The 27,915-nt window shown below is 44.6% G+C and overlaps 1 protein-coding gene and 1 long non-coding RNA gene across 13 annotated transcripts in view; one reads left to right on the top strand and one right to left on the bottom strand.

Annotated features, from left to right (window-relative positions):
• SLC43A3 (solute carrier family 43 member 3) overlaps positions 1–25,295 on the top strand; it is a 42,822-nt gene extending 17,527 nt beyond the window's left edge. For 10 of the 12 annotated variants that reach the window (XM_083701098.1, XM_083701104.1, XM_083701105.1 and 7 more), the window contains 12 exons: positions 5,425–5,649; positions 7,085–7,214; positions 10,410–10,456; positions 12,219–12,295; positions 12,500–12,592; positions 16,156–16,295; positions 17,793–17,947; positions 19,055–19,237; positions 20,898–21,017; positions 21,128–21,314; positions 22,877–23,000; positions 23,683–25,295. In XM_083701098.1, the coding sequence (XP_083557224.1) occupies positions 5,466–5,649; positions 7,085–7,214; positions 10,410–10,456; positions 12,219–12,295; positions 12,500–12,592; positions 16,156–16,295; positions 17,793–17,947; positions 19,055–19,237; positions 20,898–21,017; positions 21,128–21,314; positions 22,877–23,000; positions 23,683–23,835 (1,593 nt within the window). In that variant the 5' untranslated portion in view covers positions 5,425–5,465 and the 3' untranslated portion in view covers positions 23,836–25,295. Of the gene's footprint in view, positions 1–241; positions 387–5,424; positions 5,650–7,084; positions 7,215–10,409; positions 10,457–12,218; positions 12,296–12,499; positions 12,593–16,155; positions 16,296–17,792; positions 17,948–19,054; positions 19,238–20,897; positions 21,018–21,127; positions 21,315–22,876; positions 23,001–23,682 lie in introns of all 12 variants that reach the window. The other 2 variants (XM_083701100.1, XM_083701095.1) reach the window with 1 other exon arrangement.
• LOC310826891 overlaps positions 24,496–27,915 on the bottom strand; it is a 155,493-nt gene continuing 152,073 nt past the window's right edge. Inside the window, exon 2 of the long non-coding RNA XR_014556072.1 lies at positions 24,496–24,661. This is a non-coding gene — a long non-coding RNA (uncharacterized lncRNA). The remainder of the gene's footprint in view (positions 24,662–27,915) is intronic.

Here is a 27,915-nt window from a genome sequence, read left to right on the forward strand (position 1 = left end):
GTGGGTAATAAATATAACTGAGGGATGCAGAGAGGTATCGAGGTGTGTGGTGGCATGGTAGTGGAAGAAATGAGATTAAGCAAGAATCTGGAGGAAGCAATTTAGCAGGAGTGGGAGAAAGGCATTGCTTCCCGCCCCCATCCTCAAAGAGTCTGTAGTGTGTCCACTCTTTAAAAAGCCAACCTTGGACCCAATGGAATGCAACAGCCATTGGCCAGTTGCTAACCCTGCATTTTTTTAGATGGTGGTGAGGGCAGTGGTGGAGCCGCTGCAGCTACTTCTGGAGGAGACAAATGATCTAGATTCATTTCAGTCTGGTTTCACATCTGAGTTTGGGACTGAACCAGCCTTTGTTGCCTTGATGGATGACCTTTATCAAGAAAAAGGTAGAGGACTGCAACCCCGCTTCTTTGGCTGCATCTCTCAGCAAGTGATTCTCCTGGCCTGGTTCTGCAGGCTGGTTACTGGGGGCACTGTTCTACAGTGGTTGTGTTCTTACTTGCAGGGTCATGTCCAGAAAGTAGCACGATGGGGAGACTGCTTCTCAGCCCCATGGCAGTATACAGTCCTGGAGGGCACTCTGTTCTCCCCAGTGCTGTCCAACATCTATATGAAGCCATTGGGAATGGTGGTTTTGGGGCAAGGTCTCATCAGTATGCTGGGGATGCCAAGCTCTGTTTCTCCATTACATCTGACTCAGGAGAGGCTGTGAAAGAGTGGTGGACTGAATGAGGCCCAATAAGATGAGTCTGAACCTTGTGAAGACAGAGGCCTTGTGGGAGAACAGTTCTCACATCCAGGCAAAAGGCTAGCTTCCTGTCATGGGTGGGGTTGCACCCCCTCTAAACAAACAGGTCCATACTTTGGGGGTACTCTTTGAGTCAGTATTGTCACTTGGGGCTCAGGTTGCCTCTGTAGCTAGGAGTGCCTTTTATCAACTTTGCCTGCAGTTATGGTCATGCCTGGATAGGGATAACCTGGTCTCTCTGGTTTATGCACTGGTGGCCTCAATACTTGATTATTGTAACATGCTGTATGTGGGGCTGCCTTAGTGTCTGGTCTGGAAGCTTCAGCTGGTGCAGAATGCTGCAGTCAACAATAGTTTGGTGGGAGGAACAGACTACAGTGGTACTTCGGGTTACATACGCTTCAGGTTACATACGCTTCAGGTTACAGACTCTGCTAACCCATAAATAGTACCTTGGGTTAAGAACTTTGCTTCAGGATGAGAACAGAAATCGTGCAGTGGCAGCGCAGCCGCAGCAGGAGGCCCCATTAGCTAAAGTGGTGCTTCAGGTTAAGAACAGTTTCAGGTTAAGAACGAACCTTCGGAACAAACCCGAGGTACCACTGTACTGCCAACACATGGCGCTGGTGTTAAAAAGACCCGCCCTGGCTTTCTGTCTGCAACTGGGTCAAATTAAACAGGGTTCTTGTACTAGTGTACAAATAGCGGAATAACTTAGGTCCAAGGTACCTTCATGCCCACCTTACCCTGCATACCCAAGTTGGTCACTGAGGTCATTGTGTGGGGGGAGCACTATTAGTGGTTCCCTATGGGCCAGAAGCAGGACATGCCAATGCAGAGCCATGCCTTCAGTGTTGTGGTCCCAACTCTATGGCACTCCCTCCCACATCTGGGGCACTGCCCCTGCTGAGTTTGGACTCCTGGTCAAAAATCTTTAATTTTTGTTTATTGGAGGTTTAATTATGTTTTTAATGTTGTACATTGTATATTTTACTATAGCCACTTTGAGGCCCATGTGGTGAAAAGTGGCACATAGTTTTAACAATAAATGAATGAATGAATAAATAAATATTGTCCTACTTTGGCTTTTCGAGTCTAACTACTGAGTGGTGTGAGAAGAAAACAAGACAAATAAAGGGCAGGCATGTGTAAGATGTTTTGATTTGGGTTGATGAACTGACAAGTGAAAGGAAGTGATGCTTACTAGCTCTCTACTAGTCTGTTTACTATATGTTTCCAGTAGAATAATTCATCCTTGGGTTTTTACTTAGCTTTTGACAATATCCTCCTGACTTGAGACACCCTATAGTGAGATCAGTATCCCAAAGGGAGTCTGTTGCTCTGGTACTCTTCCCTCACATCCTACTCAGCATGGTCCCAATGTTTATAGCAGAAGAAGCCTGAGTCTCTATTTGAGCAGAGAGTACCTGGATCAAACTAGGTCTAGCCCTGTGGAGCTGGGTCCCAGTTCTCTTCTAAGTGATTGAGATGTGATGTAGTTTATTTACCAGCCATTAAAGCCTAGCTTGGGTAGTTAATTTAGGTGGAACATGTTGATAGGGCTTGGATTGAACGGGTCCCAGAAATGTGGAACATTATTTTTAACATTTACCACCACCCACAGCTGAGAGGGAACAGGCTTTTATTAAAAGAATGTGTGATTAATGATTCACAGACAAAGCTGCAGCTATGAAGGTTATACAATGCAACATGCCCCACATCCACACACACACACACACACACACACACACACACTTTCCCTCTCCATAAGCAACCCACCACAATAACCAAAGACCAAACCTATCTCTCTGCTTATTATACAGCACTGAAGAAATACCATGGTGATGAGCTTGCCAGCAAAAGATAGGAGGATGGTAGAAATATAGATAAGTGAGGGGATAACTGGTGGCATAGGAACATGTCAAGCAGGAGGATAGGTGATTGACAGAAAGTTGGGTGTCTTAAGTTAAACAGATGGCAGGATGTGAATCTGTGAATGTTGGAGGGAGTTTGAGAGGGTGCATTCCTGTTTAGCAATGATCATATGTGCAATCAATTATCACGTGTAACTGCACAAGCTCATCTTTCATGCCTTCTTACCCTTGTCACACTTTTCCATCTCTCTGTAATCTCTCCTGCTGCCAATAGTCTAAATGTAAACTGTAAGCTTCACAGGGCAGGGGTCTCTCTGGCACTATAAAAATGCATTATTGTTATTTTGTTAACAATGACTTGTCTTTGCTTGCTTGAACTGTACAGGGTGCGGATTCAAAACTCAAAAGCGTATTCCATTTCAGATACCATTAGAAAAGTGTGGCTGTGTTGTCCAATGTTGAATTCATTGTTTTGTATTAAGGACCTGTGTGTGTAGGAGAAAGTGTGACGCTTGGATGTACATCGTTGCAGACAGTGATTGTATACATGTTTATTTTGCTTCATGTATAAGTACTGTGAAGCTGTGTGTGGACAGGCAGTGAAATGTGTCTGGCAATAGTCACATGTGATGTCAACACATAGATTTCATGCTTTTTCCAACATGCAGGTTCTTACAGTGTAAGGGTAATGCATGAAGTGGCTTTTAGGGTGTGTGCCTGCTGCTGTTCTATCATGAAATTTAGCAAGGATATAATGCAATGTTTATAATTGGAACCATGGTGTGCAGGGAGACTTGAAGCTTACCCCCCACACTGTGATCCTGATCTGATCAGAGCAGTGCCAGATTTAGGGTGCTGCAGGTGGTTTTCTCTACATGGGGTGCCAAGCCAGGGTGTGTGTGCAAACATTATGGGTACAGTCACCAAAAGAAATTATTGTGAAAATAAGGCATATTTGGGTGGGGTAGGATCTTGTCCTTGCCCAGGGTGCCATATTACCAATGTCTGCCCTTGATCAGAGGCCCTTGGTGCTAACTTCTTCCCACTGTAAATATGCAAGGAGGAAGATTGTGATTACGGTGAGGCAAAGGATCAAACCCCTACCCCCTTGATACCTTGGTGCCAATTTCACTCAGCCCCCATGTGCTGGCCATTTTTCTTTAAAAAAAATATTTTCATGGCAGGGCCTATCTTGTTTGACTCTGAAAAACAACGGGGTTGCCTAAGGCAAAGAAGTACCATATTTTTCGCTCTATAAGACACACCAGACCACAAGACGCACCTAGTTTTTGGAGGAGGAAAACAAGAAGAAAAATATTCTGAATCTCAGAAGCCAGAACAGCAAGAGGGATCACTGCGCAGCGAAAGCAGCAATCCCTCTTGCTGTTCTGGCTTCTGGGATAGCTGTGCAGCCTGCATTCTCTCCATAAGACGCACACACATTTCCCCTTACTTTTTAGGAGGGAAAAAGTGAGTCTTATAGAGCAAAAAATACGGTACTTTCTTGGCCAGGGAGAGATTTGATCAAGGACTTCCCACCTCACCCTGTTAATCACTCACCAGCTTTTCTTTCTGTAGAAAAGTGTGTGAGAGACACATTTTGGTGGAATCTGTAATAAAAGAAAAAAAACAAGCAGATTCCACCCCACCCTTCCCAGATACAGCTTTCTTGACCTTTTCTATGAAAGCCAAACTATCATTTTTTGTTGTTGTTGTTGTTTAAATGAAATGTAACATTTATTAAAACACTGTTGTTAACTAGTATACTTCAAGCCAATGTAGCAGCAGCAGCAGCTCAGTCTTGTTGCAAAAGCACAGAGGGCTTTCCCTACCACCACAAACCAGAGACCTGGAGAAATCCTGCAGCAAAGTCATTGCCGCAAGAGGGCTTGTATGGCATGGTGTGGTGTAGGGTTGCTTGAGTGTTTGATGTGGGAAGTAGGGTATAAACCCTACCCCCTTGAAGGTCACTGGGTAGGCCACTGTCGGAGTGAATTGTCCCACTGCAAGGTAAAGGAGAACAAAGTTACATAAAGGAGAACCCTATAATGTCATGGAGTACGCTCCAGAGATTTTACCCACCTCCATTGCAATATAGGTACACTGAAGAGAGGCAATGAGTTCAAAGGAACTGGGTGCACTCAGCAACATGCACCAGCCCTAGGTCACCAGATTCTTCCAATATTAGTGCATGAAATCCTGTAAGTTTAGCTATCTTTCTCCTCTGACTTGCTAGGCGAGTTTGGTCTCGTTTCTGTGCTCCTGAGGTGCAGCTAGGGCTTTCTCACAACAGATCAATAGAGAAGGGCAGTGCCAAGTTGTTCTGCATATGCCCATAAGCTAGTTGTCCTTGGAAGCTTCATAACTGAACTCCCCAACTGTTTTTTGTAAGCAGCCTGAGCTTTAAATTCTCTTTATTATTGCAAGCACTCTATTTAAAAATAGGGTGCTTTGCCAAAACCTAAGTATCACTGTAGCTATTCACAAACCTATTCTGTGTCCATTTTACACATTCTTATATTGTCTCTCTTTCTCTTCTTACGATTGTTTCCTTGTGTCGTAGATGTAGAGAGCTTGCTTGGTCCTTGCTCATGGTCTTATGATATTACCACTAATCTGCTTCCTCATTTCCCCCTTTGCCTCTCTACTAGGTCCAGCATCTTCAGCCAGCCTCCCCTTATAAACTCATGCATGCTGTTACGCATTTCACTGCAGAAGCAGCTGCTTACTACTGAACAACTTGGATACTCCCTGCTTAGTTTTCCACATATTTCACTGACTACATTTTCTCTTTGGTTGCAGGATCAGAAAAGGAATTTCCTCAGGATCAAGAGGGAAGTGCCATGGAGCTTCGGGGCTCAAGCACGGCCAAACGTCTGGCCACGCTACTCTCAGGTCTAGTGGAATGCATGTGCTTTGCGGGTGTCATTTTTGGATGGGCATCCCTGGTGTACGTCCTCAAGGATATGCACTACTTTGAGGATCTGTGTATGTCTGCAGCTGCCAATCAAACAAGCAATGTCACAGGTAAGATCAGATGGTGGGGGTCTGCTTCTAAAGGGAAGTTCTGAGTTTATACACATACTGGGCTAGTTGGGAGTCACAAACAGCTGTATGGGCAGGACTGCACAACTTGTAATCCCACCAAGCCAAATGCAGACTATTGTTCATGTATTGTGAACTGCCAGATGCTTGATAAGATAGATAGATAGATTCTTTATTGTCATTACACAAGTGCAACATTGCACAAGTGCAACGAAATTGGATAATAACCCTGCTTTTGCAGGCAGCAGAAACCAAGGAGTTTTACCAAGCCTGCGGCAGATAACCATGCATAGCTGGTGGGCTACATTCAGCTTGGTGGGTCACATGTTGAGCAGGTTTGACATAGGGAGTTAGTTTGGAACTGTACAGAGAGTGGGTGTGAGAGTGTATGAATTATGGCAGAAGTGAGGTGCTCCAGAAGTTGCTGGACTCCTCACTCCCATCAGTCCCAGACAACATGGCCAATGGAGAGGGATGATGGGAGCTGGAGTCCACAAAAGGTCACAGGTTCCCTGCCCCTGAACTCATGAATGTGTTGAGACATTCATGCTGGTTCAGAAGTACCATTGGAGACTGGCTGGTGTGGTCCATACATCATCCTGAGTGATGCCCCTGTGAGTACAACACTCATTTTGTAGGTTGAGCACCTCATTGCAGGGATACAAACTTTCCTACTGTGCTCCTCTCATGCAGGCTTTGTGGCTTGGAATGGCAGGTTTGGTTCATCTGAAAAAAGGAATGCAGTCTAACATACTGAGTGGCAGCTGGAGCCCATTCTGCCTTAACAGATGTGCTCCTTAGCAAGCACTCCACACCGCAGGCTGGTACACTTGCTTGTAAATAATTCTTGTGTTACATTTTGTGAATGGGTAGACTGCAAAAAGTTCAAGGAACAGAACAGGGAACATTTTGGGATGTGGAGAGAAAGTTGCTGTTTCCATGTCCTGAACTGAAGGCTGGAAGGGGAGCACTACTGTAGGTTCAGTCTAATGCAACACCAAATACTCCCCAGGACATGCCAGGCTTTCAGTGCCAGGGCTCAACCATAGTAATAAAGTGAGTATTTTTAAGTACCTGCAGGGTGCCCTTTCAAAACATTTAAGTAACTGCAACCATTGCCAGCACTTAAGGAATCTGAGGTTAAGGGCTGTCAAATGAGAAGCTGTGAAACTTTCATCAGGAGGGTTTGATCTTGGCACCTCCCCTTTTGGAAACTGGGTACTAGCTATGAACAATATGGTGCTAGGGGTTTGCTTTGCATGTGGGACAGAGTGTGTTAGGCTGGGAGACATACAGTAGATAAAAATCTTAATTATGTTGAGTCTGAGTTCTGCACACAGTAAATATGGGCTTGGGGGTTGATACATAGGACTGAATTGCATTAGGGACCATATCTGAATTCTCTGTCCCTTTGCAGACTGCAGTGCTCAGGATGAGCAGTTTTCCCTCATCTTCACCATTGGCTCCTTCATGAACAACTTCATGACCTTCCCAACAGGCTACATCTTTGACCGCTTTGGTACCACAGCAGCACGTCTGCTTGCCATGTAAGTGTTGGGGCAAAACCTGTTCTTGTTTTCCCTGCTTGGAGCTCTCTGCCTTTTCTGTGGAACTGAAGCAGGATTGCTAGCTCCTGCCATTAAAGAGCTCCCCTGCCTTTAATAGTCATGTAGTGGGAGAAACTGGGCAGCAGCGAACTCTTCCACCACCACAGCCCTAAGAAGATGTGAGAAGAGGAACCTGCTGAATTCCACCCTGCAATGCAACACTTAAAATCCTTTATAGATTAAGAGTGAGTAATCCTAGACTGAAGTAAGTTCACTCTCTGAAACTTGATTCAGGGACTGAAGTGTTCTGGAGGGTGGATCCTAGGGTGACTACTCACATTGCTGGGGGGGGGGGCATGCATCACCAAAAGAGGAGCAAAGCAGACACAAATCTGCACAAAATTTCCCCAACATTTATTTATCATTTAAAATGTGGTGCCTACCTGTAGTCTGAAGTGGTTCAGGCCACTCTTACTGTCTGTTCTTCCAGTCCCTTTTTTAGGTGGGATGGGTGGAGTCCCAAACACTTGGCATATGCTGGGCAGAAAAGGAACTGTGATGGTCAGAAATTCACTTCTATGCACATTTCTATCCCTCCCTCCTTCCTGATTCTTTCCTTATCTTCCACCCATGCTCTTGTGCATGCTGTCAGACAGCTAGAATGATAAAATGCCTGTTATCTTTAACAGCCCAGACTGCCTCCATATGAGTACTGCGAAGTTTCTCTTGACTTAGTACTAATCTTCACATAACTCTAATAAACAGCTTGCTGCTCCTGTCAAGCAGGAGGTTATACCCAAGGGAGGAAGGTCAGAAACTTTTGCTAGTTTTTGGATGAGGCCTCTGCAGACTACTGCATACAAAACATCAGCTTCCCTCTTACGTAATAAATGAACAGGATATGTAACCGAGTACACATGCATGCACATTTTTAGTTTGCATTGACGTGTTCAGTTTCTGAAAGACAGTTCCTTCGTCTCCTCAAATTAAAAAAAGTTTGTCTGAAGCAGTGAAGGGGAGAGCAGGCTGACTGGGGATAGATAGGGACTCACAGGATGAGCAGGAGTATTAGAAAAGTACTGTAACTAGCAGCTGTCCATGGCTTGGAGGGCCTATTCATACGACTCCTTGAGACTGTGGTAGCTGCAGTTTTTCCTCTGGCAGCTCTGACTTCTATTTGGGCTGTGTACAGAACTAGCTGAATAGCAAGTGTGCAGGCATGTGCTGGACACAGATTGGCTAGGCTGTGGGCAACAGGTATAACGAGCTCCTGGACTTTTTTTTAAGGTGGAAATTGGATACTTTTACATTTTTTTACCTAGCTGCATTTGAATTTGTAGCAGTTTTCACACTGAAACCATTGAGCCTTCTAATGCTCAGGGCTTCAAAACCAATCTTATTTCTCCACCTTGGGGTGGGGAATAGAAGTGATGTGCTTCTGGAGTCAATATTACCTGAAATAAAATCTGAAATGCCCGTATTCTTCACTTGTGTGGGGAACCTGGTGCATCCATGAAATGCACACAGTTCACCCTTCACAAACATGGGCCTGAACTGATGTTTCAGGGAAGGTGACAGGTTGTTCTAAATTCCCTATCTGTTGATAGTGACAGAAGAACAGAGAGACAAAGACACTTCCCCCTCTCTTTCACCATAAAATAACTGGGTGTGGTGTAGTTGTCAATGGAAATGACTGGCAGGTGATTTAGGGCAGACAAAATAAAATGATTATTCACACGGCAAATAATTCATATATGAAACTCACTGCAAAACATGCTGATTATATACAGCACTTCTGCCCAAGTACATTTTAGCTGTGAATCGAACCAATCAAACCCCTGGTGATCATGCCAAATTGTGGGGAGGACAGTTTCTGGGATGGGAGGTTAGTGAGCCTACAGCAGTGAGGTGTCAATATTCAATCTAGCCCTGTTGTCTGATACAGATTTTATTTATGATCAGCTGCAAACAGGGAGCCCTTTGCAGTGCCTGTTCTTTGAGCTGGATACCCAAGTGAAGCAATGTTTATGCCAGCCTATGAGGCAGGAAGTCCAAGGGTTCCTATGACCACACGCAGGAAGCTAGTATTTGCTGTGACTGCAGTTTGTGAGGTTCCTTAACTGGCTGGGCGTATTAATGGAGTGGGCAAAGTCATGCGGCTCATGTGAGTGAACTGATCAGCCATGTGGGCAGGAGAGTAGTGCTGAGGTGGCTCTTTTGGGTCCTTGCCCTCTTTCCTCTCAGGGCATATGGCCAACTAAGCAGAGCTGTGGAAATGTTTTCCTAACCTGGTGTTATCTGCTTGGTGTTATCTAGTACAAAAAAAAAAAAAATGTTAATGGGTGCAGCATTCCAAAAACACCAGAAGACTCCCCAAGGAATCAGCAGGGGAGGATATGGTTAAAATTGTTTCTCCACAGCTGCTTAAGTTCCAATAATTATCACCCACCCAGTGCCATTTGCCTTTTTAAAAAGAAGAACCTGTATATTAGAGACAGAAGACAAACATAAACTTTCATGTGGTTTGTCTATCAGTATCTGAACTAAAACTAAACTAGAGTTAATGCTCATTCACATTCTCATGTGGGTGGGTATAAGTAATAAATCATCATCATCATCATCATCATCATCATTCTTTCTCTCATAACCCTAAACAAAAATGGAGGACAATTTTTAATGATCCAACCAGCGGCGGATCTTGGGGTCTCAAATTTCAGTGGCACCCTGTGTGACACCAAAATTCGGTGCCTCTTGCACTCCATTGTAAATCCTAGTTGCGGTGTCCTCGGCAGCGCCCCTAAAACTCCACACCCAGTACAACAGAACTAGTCACACTCCCCTAAATCTGCCCCTGGTCCAACTCCCTCCAGGCTGTGCCTTTGCCTGAGTCTCTCCTCTTTTCTAATTTCAGTTTTTATTCTGTTCCTCAGCATGGTTTCCTTCATCTTTCCCCCACTGGTCTATTTCTATTTTCAAATGATCTCTCAATTCCAATCACCATCTTACTCATTCATCTTTCTTCCTCCGATGCCCATGGCTCCCACAGCTGCCTGCCTGTCTACCAAAAGGATGGGAAGCTGATGGATGCTCACTGTGTCTGATGGGGGATGAAGGGAGGAAGTAGTTCACCTTGCTGCCCACGTGTCCACAGCCCAGTGCCCATTTGGTAGCTCAGGGCATCTCTTTGTCTTCCAGATCTGCCTACACCACTGGTACTCTCCTCGTTGCATTTTCCTCAGCAGGTGAGTGTTCCTGGATGAAGAGCTGGGCTTATTTAGGTAGATTTGTAGGGGTACAAATTATGGACACAATAGTTCCAGTGTTAGGCTTGAAACTGTTGGGAACTGTTGCTGTTGTCCTTCAGAACAATCAAAGACTTGATGCAGAGTTGTATATGTGAAAACACCCATCCAGTGCATCTGGTGGGGTAGAAATGATTTTAACATATACCTAATTAAATACATTTTGTATGGCTTTGTGTGGAGGAGCAAAAGATGACTGGGTGGGTCTTCATATGGGGAAGGGGTGTGTGTGTCTGTCTGTCGTGCGGACATGAGTTTTAGATGTGTGCCTTAGCAACACCTATAATCAAGGGACGGCTGTAAATGTGGAAGAGAAAGGGTGTTTGTGTGTGTTAAGTACACATGTATGATGTGATGTACAAGAGTTTCAATGTCTATATCAATGGCTGCAGGGAGAGAGAAACCATGCTACTATAGCTCTCCATCTTGAGAGACGTTCAGTCTTTGTGTGTTGCTAGATAGCTGTCAGTCCAATATTATTATTATTATTATTGCTTGTGTAGGTCTCCCAAAATTATGCTGGATCCTCCAAATATTTCTAAAGATTGGAAAGGGGAATCATATGAGGTGGGATCTTAACTACAATCTATATTTGTAGTAAGTTCCTGTTTTTGCCTCTTTCCACACACTCCTGGCATGTTGTGCTAGCCTTTTTCAAATGCTAAACACCAAAAAGCAAGGGAACTGGATTCATCCCCTGAGCCCCCTGAGCTGGCATAGAAATTTAGAATGGCACAGTGTGCTGCCCTGTATTAATGTTGACTGGAGAATTGTAGGAAGAGATGGCTTGAGGAGTTTGAGTTCCTTTTATTGCACTGGAACGTCTCATTTTTCAGTACTGAGCTGCTTCTGTGTGCACACACCCGCAAGATTGTAAGAAGAAAAAGAAATTTAGGATCAAAAGTAGAGAAGAATGCAGTGCTAGGACTTCTGTTTCATTTGTCAGGATGACTAATATTCTCTCCTTACTCTGGCAAATTAACAAGGTGATAACAAGGCTTTCAGACATTTTGGGGCCAGATAAACAAAGAAGGAAAAAGAGGGAACCAGTAAAGCAGAGGCTGGGTACTTCTTTCCTTTCCTTGGATGGGGTTCCTACTTCATGCTAGATAATACTTAATTGCAAGTTTATTTGTATTTCTAATTTAAAAGCTAAAGGCTGATTGGGGATGTGAACCTAGGTCTCCACAGCCAAAGTTCAACATGCTAATCATTACAACTTTGCTGACTCACGTTTCTATTATTGCCAACTGGTCCTAATAATTTGGGCATTGTGCTATGTACTGTGTGTGTGTGTGTGTGTGTGTGTGTGTAATATATCTAGGGGGATGTTGCTATAGGGCAGGGGTGGCCAACTCCCAAGGGACCGCAATCTACTCAGAGTTAAAAACTGGCAGTGATCTACCCCCTTTTTTGGGGTTCAGGTTGAAGTTGCTGAGCTTTTTTTAGGGAGGAGGAAGGTCCATTTTCAGAGGTTGTTGATATTCTTTGGGGGGATCCAGTGATCTACCACAGACATCCAGTGATCACCATCTACCTGTTGGACATGCCTCCTATAGGGATTGTTATGAGTTCCTGCAGTTCAAAGTTTGCAGTGGCACCACTGCTTAGGGTGATGTGATGCCCAGCTGTGTCTTGTTTTATGAGCACGGTAGGCCTATGTTGCTGATATGCCCTTCCATCAATTTTTCTTCCTATACAGCCACTGCGCTGATGCTGTTCCCAGCAGTGACGTTTCTCTCTGTCGGTGGGATCCTCTTTATCCTCACCAACATGCAGGTTTGATGCTCTTCCCTCACACATCCTAATGGGGAGGGAGCTGGGAGAGGAAATTCTTTACAGGAGAACCTTTGGGGCACCCTGTCCCTGCCTCCATACTCTAACATATTAAAGTTCACCGGCAACTAGGCCCTTCGGCTGTGATCTGCTGACCCCCTCCAGGAAAGTAGTCAATTTGCTTTGAGATCTTATTTGTCTCTCCAGGTTGGGAATCTGTTTGGAAAACACCGCTCAACCATCATTACCCTCTACAATGGGGCCTTTGACTCTTCCTCTGCGGTTTTTCTTGTCATCAAGGTTAGTGACTGTTTCCTAAAGAATTAAAAATTGCCACACTTAGGAAAAACAAGCACCAGAATCCTGTGTTGTGGGCTTTCCTCCTAAGAAATGATGTGTGTTATGACAGCGCTTCTTCTTCCTCTAAGATGTTGAGTCAGCAGCCTAGTCATAGAACCCTCAGAAATTTCACAGGAAAGGGAAGTTTGGACTCAAGCATCGCCACCTTTTTGTTCCACCTAACTTAATAGCATTGATTGAGCCACTGGCTAGCTCTTGAATGGCCTGAACTGGCAACTGGTTTGGACACTGAAAGAAAGAAACAAACAGTCCAGGATGGGAGATGATGGGGGGAAGGGAGGAGGAAAGATAGTGATTTAAGTGGGTGGAGGGAGAAGAATGAGGAAAAACAGGAAGACAGGAAAACAGGTGGATGGAGAAAGATTTTGAGATTCCAAAAGGTCCCAACTCCAGTAGATACATTTTCAACCTCTCTGGTCAGAAAAATTCTACAACTCTCTGACATCATGTGATATGTCTTTCTTATTGAACATCTGGGTGTCTGCGTGGATAGAATTGGCAAGTGCTAGGTATCTTATTCCTCTAATCTTTGGGGGCTTCTAAATTGGATTAACTCTCAACATTTAATAGCAAGAACATATGCAACACATTTGTCTCATCCCCACCTGATTAATTTTCCACTTACGTAATGATAAAAAACACTTCTTTTAGAAGCTGTTGTATTATGCTTGTACCATAGATAAGCTAACCCATGCCTTTTCAAGAGCATTAGAGTAGCAAACTGCTAGTCACTTTGCTGCAGGACAGTGGAGAATTAAGTAGGCTGCTTGTAGTGACCCTGAGACAATTCGAGACTATTAATCCGATAAGTAGCTAAATTGTATGTGAAGGGTCATCCTTGCGCTTTCAGCTAATTCCAAGTTAGGTCATAGCTGAAGGTCAAGGCCAAATAATAAGATATGGCACAGTCACCTGTCTTGTTATTCCAACACTCTTTGTCTTCCCTGTGAAAACCAGCACGGGGCAGCTGTGAGCTAGACTCAGTACACACCATACATTGAAAGCACAATCAAAGCAGATTTTCCCCCTCCTAAAGAACACTGGGGGCTGTAGTTTAACCCTCAAAGAGCTATAATTTGCAGCATCTTTAACAAACTACAGTTCTCGGGATTCTTGGGGAATCCACTTGGAGTGTTCTTGAACTGCAAGAAGATCAAACCTATCCATTCTGAAGGAAATCAGCCCTGAGTGCTCACTGGAAAGACAGATCCTGAAGCTGAGGCTCCAATATTTTGGCCACCTCATGAGAAGAGAAGACTCCCTGGAAAAGACCCTGATGTTGGGAAAGGTTGAATGCACAAGGAGAAGGGGACAACAGAGGAGGAGATGGTTGGATAGTGTTCTCAAAGCTACCAACATGAGTTTGACCAAACTGCAGGAGGCAGTGGAAGCCAGGAGGGCCTGGCGTGCTCTGGTCCATGGGGTCGGACACGACTAAACAACTAAACAACAACAACAATGCCGCCTTGATCATAATGGGAGAGAGGCTGTTCAACCTTTTTTTTTCCTTACTGGCATTTGTCTACTCCAAATATCCTCCAGCCGCTATTTCTCCTGCAGAGGAACACTCTTTCCTTCATAGTTGAGAGAATGCTGGATGGGGCAGCAATTTTGAGTGGGCAAGCAGGAAGAAGGAAAAAGGTTAAACACCCTCTTCCATCCATCCTCTTAAACTCATAATGCTCTGGACTATTTTTCAGTAAAGATAACAAATACACCATTGGGGGGGGGGGGAATGCATGTGCTTGATGCATCTTGTTTGGCTCTGAGTCCTGTGTCTTCAGCTAGTCAGGGACTCAGCAACTCAATTTCAACGTGTGATCACAACATTTCACCCAGGGATAGCCAGTGTGCTTTTCAGAGGTCATTAGACTGCAGCTCCCATCAGCATCAAGCACCATGGCCCAACGCTCAGGGATAGGGGGAGTTGTAGGGTAAATAAGGATATCCTAGATGTTTTTGAACCATGGTGGATATCCTCATTTACCATTTGCCTTCGATTTATTGGCCAACTTTGATTTTCTCAATCGGGTCTTTCTGTAGAATCTCATATAGCCCAAAGCTTCCTGACTGGATTCCTGGAGATACTGTATGTGCAATACTTAACATCAACATCATAGGCCCCCTACACCTGGTGGAAGACAATTTCTGTGCTGTTAGTATTAACAGTTGCCTCTTTTCACCAGTTTCCTTAATATTGTTCAGATATGCATTGAGCTAAGGGATCACCATTCTCTATAGAGAGAGCACATGAGCCACCACACAGAAAGCAGCAGGCAGCACTCCTGATGACAAAACCAAAATCCAGCCACACGAGGACAGAGAATATGGGGATGTAGTGAAAGCAGAAGAAGGGTGCAATATCCTAAGCGTGATTTCAGCTAAGAGGAAGCAGGGCTATAGTTAGTGTGGAAGATGTCAGCTCACAAGGGTTCTATTTCCAGCTGTGGTTCAGCATTGTATATGCATGTGACCATGTTGCTTCTCAGGACGCAGGTGGCGCTGTGGTCTAAACCACAGAGCCTAGGGCGTGCCGATCAGAAGGTCGGCGGTTCGAATCCCTGCGATGGGGTGAGCTCCCGTTGCTCGGTCCCTGCTCCTGCCCACCTAGCAGTTAGAAAGCACGTCAAAGTACAAGTAGATAAATAGGTACCACTCCAGTGGGAAGGTAAACGGCATTTCCATGCACTGCTCTGGTTCACCAGAAGCGGCTTAGTCATGCTGGCCACATGACCTGGAAGCTGTATGCCGGCTCCCTTGGCCAATAAAACGAGATGAGCGCTGCAACCCCAGAGTCGTCCATGACTGGACCTAATGGACAGGGGTCCCTTTACCTTTATGTTACTACTCAAATCCATGTTTCTGAGAGCATGGTCATGGCAAAACTGTGCTCTAGGAAGGGAATGTGAGGCATGATTTGCTGACGGTGGTTTATGGTACTTAGGCACGAAGTCTGGAAGCACTGTGCTATCTATTGTTATGAGGAAGTAAGGTTTTTCAAGAAGTACATTTTATTGTGTTTTCCCCCTATTAAACACTACACACTAAATGCAGACACATTTTGATATTGCATATAATTTGGCTCTATTGTGATGACATGCAGAAGCTGCTTAGAAACAGTAGCTGGGCCTGGGGAATTCTATTAAAAAGATCAAATCAAATTGAGTGACCAGATAAATCTGTTATGCAAATGAAAAAATGAGCCTGAGAGCTAGTGACTGGTCCAAGGCATTTTGGTGTCTCAGGTGGAGATTCATCATAATTAAAAATAGAGCACAGTCCACCAGTATGTTTTCCTGTTCAAATGAATGGGAATTGCAGAAGAGATGCAGTAGTTCTGCTTATATCGAATTGTACCCTGTGGGTTGGATCTGTCTTCCACTCTTAAAAGACAGGCAGATAATCTGCTACATGAGCCCAAAGCCAAGCAAGCAATCTGTGCACCATACAGATTATAGTCAATGCAGAGCTTGGCTAACTCAAGTTTGTGTATTTGTCTACAGCTGCTGTATGAACAAGGCCTCTCGCTGAGAACCATGTTCCTCTTCATGTCTGCTTGCAGTGCCTGGCACTTGATCCGTACTTTTTTTCTGATGCCCCGCAGCCATATTCCATATCCACTGCCCCCAGGATATACATATGGGTAAGCTGCACTTGCCTGTACTTCAGTCTGATACACAGCTCTCTCCCCTGTGTACCCTCGCTAAGATCCTGAGCCCCTTTCTATCTCCTTCCATTCCTTCCTTCCTTCTTCAAGCTCGCAAAGTGCTGCCTAAAACCCTGGTGGTGGTAGAAGAAAGAAGCTATCCCCAGTAGGTTCCATCCACTGTTATTTTTAAAAGACAGTTCTGCTTTCTGAATGCTTCTTCAGGCAGGCACAGTGCTCTGGGATTCGTATAGGGTTGCCAACTCTTCAGGGACCACTGTAACCATACTGCTTGATTGGCAGGTGATGTTTATATCCATGACGAGAAAAGCTTCATCTGTAGGCTTTCTTCACGTGCTGCTATTAAAGATAAAAGAGCAGTTTAACAGCTTCTTCTGCCCAATCGATAAAGATAGGATTCACACCCTGCACAGTTTTTACTGTGGCTGTCTCCCAACATCACCATCCCAAGCTCCATTGGGGGGAAAAACACCAGTTTGGAGAGCAGCTCAGGTGCCATTTTGTAGCATCTTCAGAAAAGCCCTAATTAAACAGCATCTGCATGGCCTTCATTGAAAGGATGCAGGAAATATAGTCCAAAGTGAACCCATTGTTTCAGGATGCCTGCAGTTGAGGGAGGTATCCCTAAGACCCCAGACCTCTGCATGCTTAGTTGGAAATTTACATTGACATAAGGGCCAAACTACACAGCAAGCAAATACATGTTGACTACAGCCCTTTTTGAAGCAGTAAAGCCGGGGGGGGGGGGTGATCCAGAGTAGAGAAGCATCTGATGGGAAGATGCTCAGCCTTTTTCCCACCTGCCCCTTTTCTGCCCCAAATTACCGCCTGGAGCAAATTCCCTCCCCTGTAGGGTTTTAAACACATATTCCCTCCCTCCTACCATTTCTATGCTCCTGATTGTTCTCCCTGAAAGCAGCATTGCCGCTTCGAAAAGGTTCACTGGGCTATAGTTAAACCTGTTTGCGTGCAATGTGTTGTTTAGCCTTAAATCTCAGAGTTCTATGGAACTCACTCCCAAGTAAGTTTGTAGAGGACTCCCAGCCTAAACTGGTGAGCAGTGAACTGGTTTGGAATGAAACTTCCCATTTCTCACCACTATCAAATAAGAAAACTGAAGGAATGAAGAGAGAGAGGAATGTTGTTGGCTCAAACACATGGTGAAAGTATTTGCTGCAATAGAGATAAACTCATCTGAGGCTGAGTTCTCAGTTTCCTGTACTCCTTTTCTCTTACATGTTGAATCATCCATTTATAGTTTATGCATTTAATGGCAATTTCTATTTACTTGGCTTTATGATCAATGCCATTGTGATTTTGTACCTTTCTGTCATGGTGCATCATCTGAAAGAACAAATAAATTGTATTTGTACCGCCCTGTCTTTCTCACTTTGCACATGTGGAACTTGGGTTTTCATTCTTTGTATGGGAAATAAGTCCCTAGGATACCAGTTATGTTGATTGTGTCTGCAGAGTGAGCTGTCACAAGAGGTCCAGTTCGTATCGCACCTATGAGGAGCAACGTAGCCCCAAAGTCCTGGATGAGAATGAGGCAGAGGACTCAGATAATCTGCATGCTGACCCAGCACTCGAAGAAAATTCCACCAACAAAGGGCTTGTTGGCATAGGTAGGGACTGAGACCGGTTCCAAGGTTGGTGGTTAGAGATTCTAGCTTGGCCTTAATATTGGATGGGAATGTTGCATTCGGGAAAATATGTTAAAAAATAGAGTAAATCTGCTGCAAAGTAAGTGCAGTTTATGGGGGCTTGAGGGTGTCAGATATACCTTTCACTTGGCATTTGTTCCAAGAAGAGGTTCTGTGTGCGTTTATGTGTTTCTGTAGTCAGGCTCATATACCTCATTTCTTACCCTCAAATGTCTGAAAGTGCTGTGTTTAGCAGAGCCAGTGAGTAAGGGGGGGGATTAAATACCAGGGACCTCAAGAGTCAAGTAGGTTCCTTTAACCCTTCTTAATCCTACCCAGTGCCAGATTGATGTGTAAGCTAAACAAGCTATAGTTTAGGGCCCCACCCTCTTGGGGCCCCCCAAAAAAATTAAAGGAAAAAAACCTGGATGTACATTTCCAAAAAATAATATAAAAACAAATAAAATAAAACCTACATATAGCAACAGTGTTTTGTGTTGTGTAGGCTCCTATGATGTAAGTAATGGGCCCCATCTGCTAGCTTAGTAGCTTAGGGCCTCATCAAACCTAAATCCGGCCCTGCTGCTACCCACCCACCCCTGCGCTACTAGTAATTCACAGGCAGTCATCCATGCTCATTCCTGCTAGAGAATAAGACCTCATGTCTTCTGAAGCATCCCAGTCAGCTATTCCTTTTTGGGTGGGCAGGCAAGCAGGAAGAGTTAACTCATTTGTTTGCTCTTAGTGGTTTTCCCCAGGGCATGTGAATTAATGACTGGAAGATTTCAGCCATACTTAATCGTGTTTATCCATAGCCTCACTACTGGCAAAATGTAAGTCCTATACCAGAACCAGCTTCGCATGCCCGTTTTTCACCCCTGGGTGAGAGATTCTCTAGGCCTCTGCATGGGGAGCTAATTGCTTAGAAGCCCTCATAAAAACCAATGGAAGTGCATTTGATTTGTGCCTAGAAAGGGCTCTCATTTTGCTATGACTGTCAGCAGTGAAATAGTAGCAAGGTACTGTGTGACATAAAGATCATTTCAGATTTTACACATGCCTCCTGTCCCCTCTTTTTGATTTATTTAGGAGATGCTGAGACTGCAGCAAACCTCAAGGCTCCAGCTGTTGTTTCCTTCTGGAGCTGTGTCTTCTCCAAACTGTTTTTTTGGCATCTGGTGTGGCTGTCGGTGATGCAGCTGCGCCACTATCTCTTCATTGGCACCCTCAACCCCATGCTGACACAGCTGGCTGAGGGAGACGCCACCCTTGGTAAGGAGAGTATTGGGAAAGGGGCAGGGAACCATCGAGTGGGGATTAAGAGGTTCTCTTGTTTGCAGAATAATCTCCCTAGTGAGGTTTTGCTGTCACCCTCAGTATAAACATTCAGGAGGAATTTTAAAACATTTCTGTCCGCCCACACATTTGATAGCTGAAAAATACTGTTCTTGGGAAACTTTATTTTAATTTTTGACATTTTATTATGTTTTTATATATGTTGGAAGCTGTCCAGAGTGGCTGGGGCAACCCAGCCAGATGGACGGGTATAAATAATAAAATTATTGTTGTTGTTGAAATTATTAGCTGTGAGGCTATGTGTCTATGTTTTTAAGTGTTTTTATTACTTTCTTTTAAACTATGTTGTATTGATGCTGTTTCTTGCCACCCTGGACTCCTTTGGGAAAATTTAGCCCCAAATTTAGGATATGTAAGAAACAAACAAAAATATGTGTGTGGAGATGGATAAGAGTTATTGGGTGAGATCCAACTAAGCCATAGCCATAGTAGACCCAGTGAAATCAGTGGACCTAAATCTTTTGTTTGCAGTGGGTCTATTCTCACTATGGCTAACATTGGGTCTTGCCCTTTGTCTTTCGGCAGGTAGACTAGAAGATGTAGAAGGCAAAAAACACACTATGAGAGATGTTTTGTAACTGGAATTAATAAACTGAATTATTGTGCACCTAAGGAAGGCTTCCATTGAAACTTGTTGGGCTTTTCTCTGTTTCATCAAAGTTCCATATACAGTATAGCCAACTTAAGTTCTGTCAGACCCTCCAAGTATCCATATTTTCCAGGGACGTCCCTGATTTAGAGAAGATGTCCCGGTTTCTGATTTGATCCCAGAGTGCCCCACTTTTCCTTAGGATGTCCCTATTTTCATTGGAGAAATGTTGGAGGGTATGGAGTTACCTGACCCCCCCCCCCAGTCATCTGAAGGCAATCCTGTATGGATAAGTTTTTTTAATGTTAAATGTTTATTTTTTATATGTTGGAAGCTGCCCAGAGTGGCTGGGGCAACCCAGTAAGAAGTGTGGGGTATAAATAGTAAAATTATCATTATGGAATGGGATGTCCCTATTTTCATCGGAGAAATGTTGGAGGGTATGTTATGTTTAGAGTAGAGCTCTTGAAATGAATGGACCTAAATTAGTTCCACTCATTCATTGCAATGAGTCTACACTAAAGATGACTTAATGGTGGATACAGCCCACATAATTTCAGTACAATTTTGAGGCATGCCTCCATTTTCATGCTCTTGTGTTTGGTGCTGCTGACTCCCTTTTCTCTCACCATGAGAGGAAGGCCATCTTGTCTCAGCAGTGCTCTTGACCTCAAGAAAAAGCTGCTGAAATAGAATTTAAATGGTGTTGTAATGACTTAGCTAAATAGCTGTGCCAGGAGACTGCCCTGGTCTAAGAGTTGAGGGGAAGCCCCTCCTGATGGTGATAGTCTTCCTATTGAGAAAGAAGAGGTAGTTCTTCAAAATATTTTGCTTGGAACTACTGGAGAACTAAGGCCTCCTGTTCTTTGATTCCTCCTAGTCTCTTGCCATCATCTAATAATGGGTTACATGTATGAAAATCTTGGCACATATTTGTGCTGACGGGAAGAGGGTTTTGTCATCCTTTTGTCTTCTTACTGTCAACAGTGAGCAGCTACACCAATGCTTTTGCCTTCACCCAGTTCTGTGGAGTCATCTGTGCCCCCTGGAACGGGCTTATTCTGGACCGTCACAAACGTGGACATAAAAAAGAAGGGAGTTCACAAGGTACGTCCCATTGTGTTTTGCTTTCCTCGTGAGACTGCCCATCAAGGATATTTGATGCCCCGAGGTCTCCTTTGGTCCTGCTCACCTCTCTCTGTATTCTCTGTTTCCAGGGGTGCCAGATTCCCTTGCGGACCTGCGCTCCTGTGTGCTGTCACTGGTCATCACAGTGCTGCAGTGCGTGGCCTTCTCAATTTGTGCCTCTATTCCGGTGCTGCCTGTGCAGTACGCCACGTTTATCCTGCAGGTTCTGAGCCGCTCCTTCCTCTACGGGGGCAATGCTGCCTTCTTAGCCATTGCGTAAGTAACTGGCCTCTCCGTGAAAAGAGGAAAGTGTGGTTTGGGAGGGATGGATTAGGGGCGGGGGAAAGAGAAAGGGAAGGATGAAAGCAGAAGGAAGTTTTGATACTCAGTGAATGGTACTTGGAGCCACTGAGAGGAACTGGTAGTAGTGCAGAATAACAATCAATTACAGAAAATTGTTCACTGAAATCCTTTTCCCCTCTCTACCGACTCCTCTGGTTTTGAATTTTTTAGCAGAAACAGAGGCTGTTCAAGATTCTCCCCACACGCAAGAGGTCTAAAAATATCAATTTATACTAATAATAAATGGCTGCAGTTCTCAGAATCTTGCTTTAGGAGCAGCTTCCACAGTTCATAGCACAATTTATGTCTTCTGGGTTTGTAGAACCCTGCTGAGATACCTTTCTAGAGCTTGTCTCTGTCAGACGCAAGAGACTGGACAAGATGAACTATTTATCTGGCATTTTAATGTTTTGCGGTTATGCTATGATGGCAGTGTATGAGAAGTGACTGTTGCACTTGGCTTAAAATACTAAAGAAAGCAGATATGAGGAAAGGGCTTAGTATGAGTGCTAAATCTGCTGGATGTTTTCATTTTAAGCTAGTCATTGAGGAGGCAAGCCACATGTTAGCATGGAATTTTCCTTCAATAGATTTAATGAAAAGCCCTTTGTTGCAGTGTGGGTGCAGACCCTCCAAGTGTCCCTATTTTCCAGGGATGTCCCTGATTTAGAGAAGCCGTCCCAGTTTCTGATTTGATCCCAGAATGCCTCACTTTTCCTTAGGATGTCCCTTTTTTAATTGGAGAAATGTTGGAGGGTATGGCGTTATCTGACCCCTGAGACATCTGAAGCCAATCCTGTATAGGGATGCTTTTTTAATGTTTAATGTTTTATTATGTCTTTACATATGTTGGAAGCAGGGGCATAGGAAGGGGGTGGGTGGGAGCGGACCACCCCAGGTATTGAGCCATCGGGGTAAGGGGGGGGGGCTGCACCGCTTTGCCAGTGGCATTCCCCCCTTCCCCCTTCATTTTGACAGCTTGAGGGAGGCTTGGGAGTTGCAGATAGGTGGCGTGCCAAATGTCTGTCATGAGTAGCTCACTCCACCCCCTTTGAGGGCACCATCCGCACCATGCCCCCCTTGCCCCCATGCTCTGCCGCTGGTTGGAAGCTGCCTAGAGTGGCTGGACCAACCCAGTTAGATGTGTGGGGTATAAATAGCAAAATTATCATTATCGAATGAGGCATCCCTATTTTCATCAGAGAAATGTTGGAGGGTATGTGGGTGCCATGAAATAGTGATGCAGACGCTGTAAACAAATGTCCTGCCCTGTTCCTTGACCATATGAGGGATGCAGGTCTGCTGTCCTTCCTCCTGATGAGGAAGGAAAGGAACATGGAAGTCAAAAAGAAAAGAAATAAAAATATAGAAGGATGGGAGGTGGAGAAGCAGCACATGGTGACAAGTCACTGTGAGGAGGATAGTCCGCTTAGACATGCCGTGTCACAATTTCCATGTCCTTCTTCCTCCCCCTCCCCCACTCTGTGTCTTGGCAGCTTCCCCTTGGAACACTTTGGGAAACTCTATGGCCTGGTGATGGGGCTCTCAGCCGTGGTGTCTCTCCTGCAATACCCCTGCTTCTCGCTCATCAGGGGCCCACTCAATGGGGATCCCTTTTATGTGAGTGTTTTGTGCCCTAATGAGTCTGTTTCACCACGGGACAGTCAGTACCCCAAATGGGGATCTCTACTTCTTTCAGGAACAGTGTTGTATTGCAGACGGTAGTGAACAGGGAGCTAGGAGACCGGACGTACTACTTTGTTGACCAGGCAAAAGGCCAGGCCCCATGTATTGCAATATATATTGGGGCCTGAGTGTGTCCTGCTCTTCAGGGGGAAGTCTATTAGTCCAAGTCGAGTTTAAATGGGCAGGGGACCTGGACAGCAAATTCAGCATACACGGCACCTGGTCTGTTGTCCCAAGTAGGACTAGATATATTACATTTTTTATTTGAAATAGTCATTTTTGAACTTGCACATATGGTTATAAATTAGCATATGGAAATATGCAAGTCTCTGTCCTCATTTGTCCTTTGGGCGGGGAGTGGTGCTGAAGCATTTCCTCTCTTTTTTGGTGCTGCATAAGTGGCTGCCATAGGCCTGGCTGATTCAAAGCCTTCATTCCGCCTGCCAGTTGCATACACCTGTTCCCTTCTGCCTCTATGCAGAGCAGGCATAGAGACCCAGGTAGCTCTCTAGGCTAGGTGCCAGCCTCAGACACTTCACATTTCCTAGAGCCCCCCAGAAAGGAACATTTTTAGAAGCTGCCACCTGCATATTAATAGTGCATCTCTTTTTTCCAGGTGAATATTGGTCTTGTAGTCCTAATGTTTCTGGCTTTGGTCAACCCAGTGATGGTGTGGTTGGAGTGCAAGCGGCGGCAGAATGAACAGCACATTGCAGGCTCCCCAGCCTTAACTGCAGGCAAGAAGGAAGGCCTGGAGTCTTCTATCTGAGCCACTCTCTATCTGAGTCACTGTGTAGACTTTGCGAACCTCTCCTATCAAAAGGGAACCTTAAGAAGATTTGAAAAGGGAACTGAGGAAGAAGCCTCCTCTCTCTGAGCTTCATTCCCAGCAAACTCTGGTCACAGTCCAACACAGCCAGGTGTGCTTAAGTCCCTTGAAACAAATGGACTTAAACATATCTGTGTTACCAAACCACAGTTTATTGCTCCCTCTCTCTAGAGTGTTATTTTTCTAGGAATCAAACCTATATTGTACCCTCCTAGTGTGGGAATTTAGGTTGTATTTCACTTACATTTATTTTGTTTAATAACAGAGCTATATTTTTGTGAATCATACAAACAAGCCAGTATTAGAGCAGGTACCAAGTTAGGATGTTTAATATGTCAGAAAATGCAACTCTTTAAAGTGGAAGACTTAACATTTTTGTCTCCCATTAAGTTTTTGAATTAGTTGAAAAACAGTCTACCCTCATTGTTTTGAATTATTAAATAGATATATTGGATATTGGTTTTTAAGAACCAAAGTCCATTACACAGCTTGGGAGATATTCCTTCAAAAATATATGTTTTTTTAAGTCATGGAATGAAAAAAACCAACACCCTATGCCATTTGAATACTTCAATAAAGCTTGTCTTTTATATATATATATATATATATAAATCAATTGTGGAAAGATGCACTAGTTTCAGGCATTGTGTGGCAGTCAAGAAGTCCAAAATTAAATTAAATTCAGAAGGGAACCCAACTGTAATGAAAGTTCATAAATACTGTAGAATAGCAGAAGAATAAGAAACCTGATGTTCAGCATCAATTTCTCTCTCTCTCTCTCTCTCTCTCTCTCTCTCTCTCTCTCTCTCTCTCTTTCATATACACACACACACACACACACACACACACACACACACACAGGTGCACAGCTCTTCCCATCACAGATAAACTCTCCTTTCAAGGTATAGCAAGAAAGTGTAGTGACTTGTTGGGTACTATAATTGTATCAATTATAGCATTGACTACAACAGCAGGTTTTGTTGTGTTGCCAGACCATCCCTTGGGGGTGGGGTCATTTCACCAGCCCAACCTTAGAAGGGGCTCTAGCCTCCTCCTTTCTTTGTGGTTCCTGACAGGATGCCTAGGAACCACATGTTCCTTGCCTTGGGTTCCATGGCAGGAAAAAAAGATGAGATGCAAATTTAAAGGAATAAACAGATGACCAGTGCTGTCTCAAAATAAGTAAGACACCTGTATAGAGAGGCTTGTGGCAGGAGGGGGAATCTGAATTCAAGACAGGGCAGGAGATGGATGGGGCTGATGGACCTGTAAGATTATGGATCTGGAAGCTTATCCTTTTACCACACATTCATACTGTGTTCTTCTGACTTGAATAGCTTCAATGAGACATAAAGCCAATGGTTTGTTGTTGTTTTTTAAAAAGTTAAGCTTGTTGAGACGGCTTATATGCTGCTGGTTCTTTCTATCAAACACATACTGATGTCTATGTTTATATTCAAAGTTTACTTGAGTTGAAGGCTGCATGAAATAGTGATGCTCTTACTCCCTGCTGAAGAGAGATTTCCAAAGTAGTCTTTCATGCAGCAGTTTTAACACTTCTAGAAGCTTTTGCAAAACAAGAACATTTCCTCAAAACCCAGGACATCAATTCTGCCAGTCATAGATGCTGGATAAGGGAGGGGGGCTGGGTGCTCAAGCCCCCACAACATTCCCCCTGAAGGGGCCGAGCACCCACAAATTTCTGCACTGGAGCCATGCTCCACAGGGGAGCATGTGTCTGATGTCAGCATGCCCGCTGTGGTGCAGGCCCCCTTGGGCCTAGCTGCAGCCGTGCCAGGTCCCGTCAGGCCCTCCAGAGGCTGCAACGGGCCCTGTCAGGCCTCCTCCTGCCGTATGACACCTCACAAATGCGCCAGGCACCCACAAATTGGGGCAGAACCAGGGACGCCTGCTGCCAATAGCAGTTTCTTATGACTGCCCAGAAAGAGATTTCTGTTAACTGTAGAACTGAGGCTCTGCTGCTACAGGCAGGTTAACATGGGATGTTTCTGTTTCTGGCTCAAGCACCAGCTAACTGTTCACGAATATTCTCAGTCATCATTCTTTGAGCTGATGCTTGTCTTCTGCAAGCTCATCTACGTATAAGCTTGCACCAGCAACATGGGAAAGTATGCATCATCTCCTCTGTCATCGTGTTGTGCCCTAAGTTAAGGGGACCATTTGTGCCATCTGAAGTCTCTGCCTGTGTTCCTGCCTCTCATAAAGACAGAAGCTAGTGCCTGTGAGTCAAGCAGCCTGAAGGATTCTAGAATACAAAAGAAAGTGCTGATTCCAGCAGAGCCTACCCCTCTCAAATAGGTGATTAGCAGAGTCAAAGGAGACAGCACCCCACCGACCATTTTTCCATCGCTCTATGTGACAGTCCAATCTGGTACTGAGAGTTGCATGCACAGCCTTGATTATGACATTCAGTGATCAAATGCGAACGACAGTGCATGCATGACAGTTTCCAATCCAGCAGAAGGACACGCATATTGCTCTCACTTGATCAAGCTATGAACCTTCCAAAAGAATTTACATCATAAATCCATGTTACACCTGCCAGATGACCATCCTTTCCTGTGCGGAGTGTTTGCTACCAGTATGAGAAGATGAGCGGATGTTTCCTGGGGGAGGCAAACAGTTGGGGGATCTTCTTTCTGAAAGGGTAGGTCACCTGCGATTGGGGTCGGTGCTTGGCAACAGCGAGGCTGGAATGGTGAGGAAGCACTTGCCAGTTTTGAATGTGGGGTAGATCGAGCTACAGGTTTAGTGGGCTGAAAGCAGCAGGAGAGGCTCCAGTGGTCCCAGCTGTTGCTTTGGGGAAGTGTCTTAGCTCTATCATAGAGCATCTGATTTGCACGTCAAAGGTTCAATTTCCAGGTGGGGGGGGGGAGATTCACATCTGGAAAAAATTCAGAAAGCTACTGCAAAGCAATGGAGACAGTAGTGGACTAGATGGACCAGTGATCTAGCTGGGTATAAGGCAGCTTTTAATGTTCCTTTGGGGAACCTCATGTAGGATTAGGGGCTGTGGTGTCTGCTGCAGGGGCTGACTTTCTTCCACTGGACCTGCTTCTACATTTGAAAATGGAACCAATATCAGACATAGTAAGTCTCTGGCTCTCTCTCATCCAAAGGCTGTATTGTCTCCACTGCTCTTGGAGTAGGGAGTACCTATCAGCGTTGTCACAGAATGAAAAACAAACAAACCCACCACTATTTACAGCACACCCATGTTTTCTTGCCTCATAGATTACGCATGCATATTTATTTTTATTCAGAAACTTCCATCACTTTGCCGAAAAGGCCTGGCCATCTGGTAGGCGAAGGAGTGGTCAAAGCTCCCTAACCACCACCCTCTCACGTGACCTTTGTGTTGATCCATGTGACAGTGTTTTAAACTTCTCCATCTCTGCATAAAATACTGTCACATGGATCATCACAAAGGTCATGTGAGAAAACTTCTCCATCTCTCATAATACTAGAACTCAGCCATCCAGTAAGTTAAATATTGGAAAATTTGGGAGAAACGAAAGAACTTCTCCATTCTGCACAGTTGAAGTATGACATTTGGTCTCACTAGATGTAATGATGGCACCAAGTTGAATGGCTTTAAAAGAGGGTGAGTGTTACCAGTGGCTGCTAGCCATCATGGCTCTATCCAGCCTCCCTGGCTGCCCCTGTATTCCTGTTGGTGGAATTCTCAAGTGGGGAGAGGACTGCTGCACTCAAGTCCTGCATGTGTGCTTCCCACAGGCATCTGTCTGGCCACTGTGAGACTAGGATGCTGGTCTAGTTGGGACTTTAGGTGTTCTTATGTAATGTCACCACCTGGTACAGCTCAGCTCACGAGGTGGAGATTTGATGCTGCTGTTGTGCCACCCCATAGTGAATCTGAGATTCATGGGTTCAGTGTGAAAAGCAGTTTTCCACTGATGCATTTTCCCATTCTACTGGAACTTTTAAGAGTTTTTCGATGATCATCCCACACCCACTTTTAATGCACTGGTGTTGGTG

This window comes from Podarcis gaigeae, assembly GCF_964106915.1.
Source record: "Podarcis gaigeae genome assembly, chromosome: 1".
In the NCBI taxonomy this organism is placed as follows: Eukaryota; Metazoa; Chordata; class Lepidosauria; order Squamata; family Lacertidae; genus Podarcis; species Podarcis gaigeae.